At 36.7% G+C, this 12,150-nt stretch overlaps 1 protein-coding gene across 1 annotated transcript in view; it reads right to left on the bottom strand.

The window, feature by feature from the left end:
• The window catches only part of LOC115221311 (palmitoyltransferase ZDHHC3-like), a 67,907-nt gene that overhangs the window by 31,825 nt on the left and 23,932 nt on the right, over positions 1-12,150 (bottom strand). Inside the window, exon 4 of the mRNA XM_036510633.1 lies at positions 5,058-5,165. Within this exon, the coding sequence (XP_036366526.1) occupies positions 5,058-5,165 (108 nt within the window). The remainder of the gene's footprint in view (positions 1-5,057; positions 5,166-12,150) is intronic.

Below are 12,150 nucleotides of genomic sequence, written 5' to 3'. Positions count from 1 at the left end.
TATTATCATTATATTATTATTATTATTATTATTATATTGGTTCTGTGTGGTTAAACCTCTGACAGTTTCACAGAAAAATGAAGAAGAAATATTTCTCATCTTGAAAGAACAAAAATTGCAGGAAAATTTGTTGCTTTTTATGGCCAAACGATTTAGCAAAAAGAAACTAATATGGACAATTGGAAGACTTTCTGTGCACATTTCTTTCCTTCGCTCTCTCACTCTCTTTATATATATATATATATATATATATATATATATATATATATTATATATATATATATATATATATATATATATGTATATATGACAGGCTTCTTACAGTTTCCACCAACAAAATCCACTCACAGGGCTTTGGTCGGCCCAAGGTGCCATGCAGTAGGACTGAACCCGGAACCATGTGGTTGGGAAGCAAGTTTCATACCACACAGTCATACCTGTGCCTATGTATTATCCTCATATACATATATATGAAGGTGAGTGGCCCAGTGGATGGGGTGTTGCACTCACAATCTAAAGATCATGGGTTTGATTCCTGGACAAGTGACAAGTTGTGCTCTTGAGCAAAACCCTTCACTTCATATTGCTCCAGTCCACCTAGCTGTAAATGGGTCACCCCATGATGGACTAACTTACTGACTGAGTGGAATGTTGGCCTGCTCACCTAACCAGTAGAGTGGTAACATTCAAAAGTTAAAAGGACGAAAGCACATTGTGACCAGCAATGTATAACAACATTCAATAGTCTGGTCGATCACAATCAAGTGAGGAAGTCACTTGACCCTATTATCTCCCCTACTGTCCTTCCAGTGTCTCATCACTGTCCGAAGTCAGGATGCCATGATAGATCGTTAGCTCCTACACGCATTTTTTTCTCTCCTTGTTTTTTCTGTGTATCTTTCTGTTGAAGAGCATAGGCTCGAAACATAAAAGATTTTTCTATTCCTGAGCGCTATACTAATACATTTGTTTGTTTGTACACCACCTGCCTTCGTCTTTTGTTTATTTTCATAAACTTTCCCTTTATATATATATATACACATGTATGTATTTCTAACAACATTGACTCCCGCAGTTGATAGGAAAAGACCTCTACCATTGCTCATGGGTAAATAATTGAAAAAGGGTCTGTTAGCAGTCATGGAAGCCTAGCAAACAATTGCTTTGAATAATTTTAGTAGTGTGACCTGCTCCTCGATGATAATTCATGTCTCATGCAGCTTAATTTCTAAAAAATGTTGATCATATCTGGCCTATTAACCATTTATTTCAGGGTAGAAATTGCTAAGAAGACCAATTTTTATTCAACAAAATGGAGCCTCATACCATACAAGCCAGATATTACCAATTTGGGAAGGAACCCACAGAATCAAATTCCTGAAAGTAGTTACTTAAATCCCTGATTTTAATCCAAGAGAACCCACAAAGAAACATCTTGAAAGAAGGGGGTGAGCAAGATTATCAAAATTAACATCACTTTTAAGCAAAGAATGGATAAACTTCGATCAGTCTATTATGGAGAATTTAATTAAGTCTAGGAATCACAAGGGGAAAGGTGTGGATCTGGAGTTCCTACCTAATATTGAGGCAAATTTCCACAAATTTTTGGAAAATTTTTCATGAGTTAAAGTCATGTTGCATTTTATTAGACTATAAAAAGGCTACAGCCTACCTGTATACAGAGAGAGGGGGGGAGAGAGAGATGGGTGGGGAAGAGAGAGGTAGTTGAACTATAAATATTTGTAATGTAATAATGTAAACAGAGGCCAGCATCCTCCCATAATGAGGATGGATTCAGAGAAGAAATCAGAAACGCTCTTGACATTTCTCCACCACTTACACCACCCCTCTCAGTGTGTGTGGAGGGAGAGGAGGTGGTGGTGGTGGTGGTGGTGGCGGGGGTGGGGGTGCACTTAAGAAGTGAACCTACTAATGAGTAACCAGCCAAGAAATTAAGAAAAAACACGAAGAAAAGCCATTCCTTCTCCAGCTGGAGTTGATAGAAGGGAAGTAGGAGGGACACACAGACATTAACAGAAAAACAAGTTGAATCAGTTTGTTCCAAAGAGGAGTGGGGGGGGGGTCCGGGGGTTATATTTAGAAAGCAATGTCTGCCAGGGATGTTGTTGAGGTGGAGCAGAAGCTGATAACATAACCCCCACCGCCCACCCCTACACCCACCTGTATCTCATCCATTCTCAACCATAAAACACTACACAACTTCTACACTTCATCACTAACCACACCACTCTGTATCTACCCCCTAAACTACAGCCACTACACATGTTCATAACCTGTCCATTTGACGTTCCACCCTCCACCCCTCCATTTACCTTATTTCCAGGAATCATCATCGCCCCCCCCACACACACACACAAACCTATGTATGGTACATTAGTCTATCCTAAAATACCTGATGCCCAGCTCCCCACCCTGCTGCCAACAGAGTTTCTCAACTCCTTTGATTCCTATTTTAGATGGGTCCTCAAAGATATTCAATGTTTAAAAAATCATATTTTAGGAATTGTAGAAATAAATTCTTACAATATTTGGTGCATTGTAGAAGACTAAGCAATTTATTGCAGATAAATTTTAACAGCAAAATCTTATGAACCCCTAAAGACTGTATGGACCCCAGCTCAGAACCACGGAAATGTGGGATTTTCCACTCCCAATCAGAAGTTCCCTCAAACTCTTTTTCTGTAATTTTACCTCACAAAGGGACCTGGCTTATAATTTCTAACTGTCCATTTGCATCTAATCACCTGATTCATTTAATTAGCATTACTGGGTAAGTATTCCACAGACACATGTACCTGTAACAAAATTTTTAGGTAGAATGAACATAACACAGTGACAAGGTTGTACCTTTAATTACAGGTACAATGCACCTGACAGGTGTAGTGTACGTGTATTAATGTATATATTTTATAAATATTAATATTGTGCTAAGGCATAGCAATGCTGATAGCCTGCTGTTAGAACTAAATCTACATCTGCTTCAGAATTAGGCATTAGACGGATATAGAGCATGGCTTTAGTATTTATTAAATTTTGTGTGTGTATATATATATATATATATATATATACAAGTTGGTATCAAAGTGTTCCTGGATTAGTTCTGTAGCACACCAACAGATGGCACCACACGGTTGTGTGCACATTGAGAGCTAGCAGTGACTTTCCTGAGGCAGTGTGTCACGTGACATCACTGTGTTTACTTCGCAAGTTCTGAAATTTATGTTCTTTGTGATTTTGTCATGGACAGGAACAAAGAGCCAATGTGTAACTTTGCAATAAACTTGGGAAGTCTGCTACAGAGACCTTGAGCATGTTTCGGTAAGCGCTTACGGTGACGAGTTGTATGCAATATTTTGAGAGGCAAAAGTGCTTCAAAAGGATGGCAGAGCTGCAGCTCATTCAAGAGCATACTGATGGGTTTTTTTTTCCCAAAAGCCATAGAACTGGGCTGCATCTCAAGAATTCAAAGCCCAGAGCCAGGCTGTGACATTTTGAAGCATTTGGGGGAGGACATTCGGCCAAAATGACCAGATCTGTGGAGCACAGAAAAAAAAATTAATTCTTCATCAAGCTCTCCTCACTTGTGAGTTTCTCACAAAAAACAACATGGCATCACTCCTGCCCCTTCCCTATTCACCAGATTTAGCAATTGCGGACTTCCATCCCTTCTCCAAGATGAAAATGCAGCTCAAAGGTTGCCGCTTTAACACCATTGTCGAGATCCAGAGTGAATCTCAGAAGGTCCTCAACTCACTTATGGAAAACGAATTCCAGGCTGATTCTAAAAGTGACGGAGACGCTGGGACTGGTGAATTGCTGAGTAAGATGACTGTTTCAAAGGAAATGATGTTAAAATTAGGTAAATAAGTTATTTTTTTTATTAAAGATAATTAATCTGGGGACCTTTTAATACCACCTCATATATATATATATACATATATACGTGTATTAATATTTTGTTTAGGCATAGTGATAGCAATAACCTGATGTTAGAACTCAATACAGATATACTTTAGAATAAAGCGTTAGTTGAGTACAGAGCAGTAATATAAAATTAAATGAAAGACAAAGTAACAAGAAATTATGCAATGGCCTTCATTGGCTTACAGCTGTTTCTGCTACGAGATGCAGTGCACTCAGAGGTGAGTGCATGTACATCACCTTATAAACAGTAAGCTAGTGAAGTTCATAGCATAATTTCTTGTTGCTTTGTCGTTCAATTTCGTATACAAGAAGATGGGTGACAGGAAAAGGGTTGTCACCGTTCTTCTTGTAAAAGCTTAACCCTTTAGCATTTAAACTGGCCACATCCAACCTTAAAATATTTTACTTCGTTTAAGTTCAAACTGGCCAGGACCGGCCTCTCACAACTATTCTTCATTGTTATTGTAAAAGAAAACAATTACATGATCAAAACATCAAAGCAGTCAGGTAATTCCTGATTGATTCCAAACAATGCGAATAAAATAAGAAGAACATTTGACAGAGGAATCTCAATGCTAAAGGGTTAAACCAACCGATTCTCCATTAAAAAGCAATTCTTCAGTGCTTAATGTTAATCTGTTTTTATAAAGAATTGGATATAATTGTGTGTACATCAAATTTTAAAACATGTTCACTGTTCTACATTCATATGTATATATATATATATATATATATACATATGTATGTGTGTGAATGTGTTATAAATGAATAGAGACATCATTATTTTGATTTCTGCTGTTTCAAGTGTGTATACTGAAGTAAAATTTAATGTTTATAAATCTATACCATTTAATATGGCTCATATAGAATCTTAGCCATTATATATAATCTCATTTTTACATGAGGGATAAATCATAACATATATATATATACATATATATATATGCACAAAATATTGTATACATATAAGTAAAAGAAATCTTATACGATTGTCTAGAAATACAAATTGCCAAATTTCAAGTGCTGTCCAATCATTTCAGATAAATTCTTGACTTAGCAATAGTGCAGCTATGAGGAATGGCAAGGAAAACCCGATGAAAAACATTTCCTACCAGGCAGTACGTCGTATTCTTCAAGAAGACGGGGAAAATATGAGGCTGGCTGGCCATTAACAGGTAAGTTGATACGAAACCTATGTACTGCAGTGTAAAAAGCTGTAACTGGTAAAAAGAAGAAGACTTATGTGTGATTGGAATTGAAAAAGTAAATGTTTCTAGAATGAAACTAAAGCATTTGGATACCTACCGTGGAGATGAAATCGCAGGCTGCTTAGCTAGCTATGTGTATATATATCTTCGTAGATAATAAGAGCATACAAACATATATATATATAAAAGTATATTAAAGATGTCTAGATGTGAGGCCTAACTGACAGAAAGGAACAAATCCCACAGTGGGGGTTGAACCAAACATCCATTCCAGGTCAGGTGACTGTTCTACAAATTACCATGGTTACCCAAAAGAGGTAGGGACTAACTGCTCAAAGAGTTGCCTGGAACGACCTGAGCAAATACCAATAAATGGTGAATGCAGCAACACGTGGCAGTGGCACATGTGGCAGTGGCACATGTGACAGTGGCACATGTGGAAGTTGCTCATGTGGAAGTGACACACGTGCCATACTTGACCTAACACAACATACAAAGGATGCAGTGTTCAAATCCTGGAACTGGGTCAGGCATTTTTCCTTCTGTCATATGTCATATAATACAGACATTGTTATAAACTTCTACATACATACATACATATATATGTATATGTATATATATACATACATGTATGTATGAGTGGCTATGTGTCACATTATACATATATATATATAGACTACTTCATTAAAAGTAGAGAGACACTTAACGCCATACCATATATGGAGTTAATCATAGTAGACATTTATAGAAAATGAAACTGAAAGAGAATCATATAAAAAGAAATTTCTACATTGAGGATGTATATGTGTATAAGCATGTATGTATGTGAATGCATTGATGTATGGAGTGGAACCAAGTAAGTATTTCAACAAGAAATACACATTATTATTATATATATACATATATACATACATACACACACAGATACATATATATATATATATTTTTTTATTTCATAATATGCTAAGTGGTGCACACAGTACCAGAATATTTGACTTGAGTCAAATGTAACAAACTTCTCCGAAACATTGTTAGAGTATCCATACAAATGGAGTCAAAACCAGCTCGTTTGTACTGGCACCAAGTCGTATTAATTGGGATAACAGTGTCAAACAAAATAGTGATTATTTTGAAATCATTTAATACTTACATTTCAGGTTTGTGTAATATAGAATTGGAAATGCATAAAAATATTTTGAAATGTTTGAACTGATGAAGATCTTACATAATGGATGCATTTCCCATTATATATTACAGACCTGAAACATATGGAGTAAATTACTTCAAAATATTATTTGCTTTGACCTCATTATTACAATTTATACACACATATATATATATATATTTACCTAATACACAATATACAAGATACATACATATATGATATATATATATATATACAAACAAACATGTATACACATATATACCAATAAAAAAGAAACAGTAACATACAAGGTAATTAACAAAGATAACTAGTTAATTAACATACATAACCAAGTAATTAACACATACAATAATCATACCTTAAAATGAAGTCATTTATCGTACACCCCCACCACAGTAGTTCTACCCACTTCCAGTCAACAACTAAAAGATAAGGAACTTTTATTTCTTGGACACGGGATTCTAATATCTCAAACTTTACCAAAGTCAGGAGGTCTTAATTGATGGATTACTAACCAAAAAGCAAAACTTTTTAAATTGTTGGGTTTTGTTCCTCAACCCGTTTAGCATTTAAGTTGGCCATGTCCAGCTGAAATATTCTACTTGTTTTATGGTGAGACCAGCCAGACCTGGCCTCTCACACCTACCCTACAATGTCCTTCTAAAAACAAACAATCACATCATTGTAATCTTGAAGCTACAAGATAAAGCATGATTAGTTCAAAACAACGTGAATAGATAAGGATTATATTTGACAGAGTAATCTCAATGCTAAAGGGTTAATCAAGTTATTTGGATTTTAATTAAAGTGGTTTGGTGTACGGCAACCAGGCAAATGTGTGGATGCCTGGGCTACGGCTGAGGAGAACTGAAAACACTGGAAAAAGAATAAGAGTGGTTACATGCAAAACGAAATTTGTTAAGACACACATAAATCGAGGTCAATGGTTATTAAATCAAAATACAGTTAATAAAAGACCGCACACACACACACACACACATACACATACACACACACGAGCGCACACATGAACATACATACCATATATACTTGTGCAAAAACCAAATTTTTTAGACCATTTTTTAAGGTCAAATTTATGGGGTCGACTATTACATGGTTACTACTTTGTATGAATTCATACAGTGGCATTTACCAGTGTACTCAGCCACTTGTACGTTAATTTCACGAGAAGGCTGTTCCGTTGATCGGATCAACTGGAACCCTCGTCGTTGTAACCGACGGAGTGCCATAGTGGTATAGATTTTAGTAATACAAGACATATTCAATAATTGACCACATATACACACACACACACACACATTGGTAAGTATTGGTATAAACAAAGTGACTGATACTGATTTCAAATTCTGTCGTCATCATCATCATCATCATCATCATTTAATGCCAGTTTTCCATGATAGCATACACTGGATGCTTTGAGAGGATCTGGGGAGGTGCAAGGTCATTATCAAGGGTTCAATGTCAGCTGGATGCCCCTCCTAATGCCAACCACTTTACAGAGCGTACTGGGAGGGGGGAGCTTTGTTTTTTTTTTGTGCCACTGGCACTGGTGAGGCTGTCATCTAAACATGTTAGACAGAAAAAGAACAAGGGAAGGGGGAAGGGGAAGAAGCTGTTGTGACAAAGAGGAAGTATTTGCAAGGGGAAGGTGGAGGTGGGTGATTTCATGTCAGGTGTCAACAGGCTGAAGTATGTCTGAGGAGAAGCACAGGTGTCTCGCTATAGATGAGATACCTGGTTGAAGGAGATAAAAAAGGAAGGTAGGGAAAGGGCGCGAGAGCAAACTGACAAGAAACAACAGGTCAGGAGGATGACCGCCATGGCCACCACCCAAAGTATTGACCCTAGATTTCATCCTCTTTCTGAGAACAGAACAACACATCTTGAACTGTAAACAGTTCCTCACTACTGTCCATGAAGTGGGTGGTGGTGGTCATTACACGTCACCACTACACTGGCATCTCTACATGAGTACTCCTACATGACAGCTACATGCAGTACTCCCACTTAGCTCCTCGATCCAGGACCCTTGAAAGGCAACTCTACATGTCACCTCACCAGGGTCACTACTACATGTAGCAGAATCTCTACATGGAATCTGTCTAATGAATTTCACTACATGGTGTCTGTAAACATGAAGCTTCCTTACACGGCATCTGTAAACGGAACGGGACAAACTAAAGCACAACAACAACAAACACCTGAAAAATACAAATATTAATTAAGCAATTAACAAAACACACATTAATTACTAATGAATGACAAATCAGAAGATGCACACACACACACACACACACACAAACACACACACACACACACACACACACACATCTTTAGCAGTGTTGATCTTGAGAGAAAATTAAGAGATGACCACTTTAATCTTTTAATAATGGTAAATTAATTAAACATTAAAATGATAAGCAGAGTCTCAGGAAATCAGTGGCAGTGAAAAATCATGTGAAAAAGTTTGAGAATTTAGTGAAGTTTTGACAACACCATGGAGAGACAAGAACACAGAAACCCTTCATGAAACCCTTTTAACAGACAGAATTCTTTAAATAACTGAGAATTTGATGAAATTTCGTAGAATTCATATTAATCTGGAATTTGAAAGATCAAAAGGAAATGTCAGATGATGGGTGATTTCACTTAGATGACACCCTTAAAACGGGCCACACGTATGTGATGGAACCAGCAGAGGTCTCAGGTGGGTTGGTGTTAAAATTTGTTCAAAATCTGTTTTAAAGAGTTCTTTCTCTTTTTCTTCCCACAAAATATCTGAAGGAATAACCGTATTCTTGTCTCCCGATGGTGTAAGAACTTATTCCAAATTTAGCTAAATGTTTTGAATTGACATAAAATCCATTTTGTTTCCTGGAAAAAGAGAAAAAAAAGTCTGGAAATCACAACCAAAGTTTGTTCATTTATTTCTAAATTTTGGGCAGAATTGGAAAAAAACATAAATGTTTTGTTGGAACAGTTTGTGATATGGTCCATCTAGAAATAAAAAAATTGGAGAGGGAGAGACAAATGTATGTGTGTGTGAGTATATATACATACATACATACATATATATATATAATAATAAGAGTAAATAATTCCTATAATGGTTTTTAAAAAAACCCAACAATTATTTACTGGTAGAATTCGGTATGTAAATATAACCGATTAACGGTAGGAACTTCTGTAAAGTTCAGTATATATATTGTATATAAATAAATGGGGCAGGCAACAGGTTGCTTGGCTGCATACCGAAAAATTAGAAATAGCAGCCAAGACTGTTTATTTCTATTTTCTACAAGTGGGGCTCCTCATAAGACATATCCCTGTAATTCTGTAGTTTGTGGAGCCCCACTTGTAGAAAATAGAAATAAACAGTCTTGACTGCTATTTCTAATTTTTCGGTATGCGGCCAAGCAACATATATATATATATATATATATTATATATGTGTGTGTGTGTGTGTGTGTGTGTGTGTGTGTGTATGTATATATATATAGAGAGAGAGAGAGAGGGAGGCAAAGGAAGAAAGAGAGGCAAAGAAAGAGAGAGAGAGCAAGAGAGAGATAAAGAGAGACAGAGATGATCATAGTGTAAGGAAAATCTCAATGGTTGCCAGTGTAAATAAAACTTTCTAAATATTCTAAGAATCTCAAAAAATAAAACAGAATAAAAAAAAATCAAACAAAAATAAACTAAATGATTGTAAAAAAGTGTTGTGTTTCCTTTTTTTTAAAAAAAAAGCCAATTCTAGTAAGAAGCTAATGATGCCAGCCACATTCTGTTGTAGAATGCAGCAGAACATTTAAAAGTAATCAACTATAAACTGCCCCCCACCAGCCCTGAACACCCCCTATACCTACTGCATGAAGAACTACTGCAAGAGGAAGACTGACTGCAAACTAAATGGCAGATAACGGTGCTTTGAATAAACGGTGTCTGGTGTTGGTGCCGGTGTTGGGTGGTGTCAGGGATGCAAATATACTTATCTTTGTAGGAGGGTTTAGTTTTGTTTTGGAAGTTGTGACATTCCTTGGTAGTGTGAAGAATACACACAGACTCCTTGCTGTTGTAGTAAAGGGCTTCTTTCTTATTTCTTTACTGCCCACAAGGGGCTACACACAGAGGGGACAAACAAGGACAAACAAAGGCATTAAGTCGATTACATCGACCCCAGTGCATAACTGGTACTTAATCTATCGACCCCGAAAGGATGAAAGGCAAAGTCGACCTTGGCGGAATTTGAACTCAGAACGTAGCGGCAGACGAAATACTGCTAAGCATTTCGCCCGGCATGCTAACATTTCTGCCAGCTCGCGGCCTTTGTAAAGGGCTTCTTTCATAACAAACAATACAGATTATATAGACTGATTCGGTGATAAACATGATGGTTATTAACCCTTTTGATACCAACCTGTCCAAGACAGCCCTTGCTTCAATGATATGAACTTCTTGTTTTAACCCTTTAGCATATCAGGCCTAAATATTCTACTTGATTTATGTTCAAACCAGCCAGATCCGGCCCCTCACACCTATCCTACAATGTCATTCTAAAAGTAAACAATCACATCAAAGAAATCTCGAAGCTACAAGACAATGCCTGATTAATTCAAAACAATGTGAATAAATATACTCTTTTACTCTTTTGCTTGTTTCAGTCCTTTGACTGTGGCCATGCTGGAGCACCGCTTTAGTCGAGCAAATCGACCCCAGGACTTATTCTTTGTAAGCCCAGTACTTATTCTATCGTTCTTTTTAGCCGAACCGCTAAGTGACGGGGACGTAAACACACCAGTATCGGTTGTCAAGCAATGCTAGGGGGACAAACACATACACACACATATATATATATATATATATATTTTGTGAAATAGAAAGATGAATAATCTTGTTGCAGATTAATCAAAAGTTTAACCGATACCTTGATAGCAAAAATCACAGCAGAAGACAGCACGGTTGGAGGTACAACCATATGGTGTTGCAACCGTGCGTTGGTGCGGATAATTGAATTTTAATATTATTAGTGAATTGAAGACGATTTCTGTTCAATCTTCGTTCAACTCCATTTCTTCAATTCACTAAATATATATATATATATATATATATATATATATATATATATATATATATATATATATATACATATATACGACAGGCTTCTTTCAGTTTCCATTTACCAAATCTACTCACAAGGCATTGGTCGGCCCGGGGCTATAGCAGAAAACACTTGCCCAAGGTTCCACGCGGTGGGACTGAACCCGGAACCATGTGGCTGGTTAGCAAGCTACTTACCACACAGCCACTCCTGCACATCTGCATTACATTTGACAAAGAAATCTGAATGCTAAAGGGTCAAAGAGTTCTGAATTAAAAGCTGCCACCAAAATTTTGGGTTCATTTTTGGTTCAAACACCAGCTTTATTAAAATGACAGTTATTTCAATAAATTCTTCATTATTTTCAAAATGAATTGAAGCAAAGGCAATGCCTTCCACCAGAAATATGGCACCAAAAGAGTTCAAGCCACAGTGACTGTACAGCACATGCCAGCATTTAACACACCTTGCCACGCATTAACATAATATATACTGATTTCTGAAGACAGAGGCAGAAAGCTCAATATATTGGAGGATGGGGGGGGGGTTAATAGCATTAACCCCAGTACATGACTGGTACTTTATTTTATTGGTTCATGTAGAATGAGGGCACAGTTACTATTGGTGAAATCCAAACTCAGGTTGTCAGAATCATTATATATTATAATAATAACAATATGATGGATATATTTAAGAAATGGTGCCATGTACGTGTG

Source organism: Octopus sinensis, linkage group LG18 (genome assembly GCF_006345805.1).
Source record: "Octopus sinensis linkage group LG18, ASM634580v1, whole genome shotgun sequence".
In the NCBI taxonomy this organism is placed as follows: domain Eukaryota; kingdom Metazoa; phylum Mollusca; class Cephalopoda; order Octopoda; family Octopodidae; genus Octopus; species Octopus sinensis.
The sequence above is the reverse complement of the archived record's forward strand: the minus strand, read 5'-3'. Positions and strand labels throughout refer to the sequence as shown.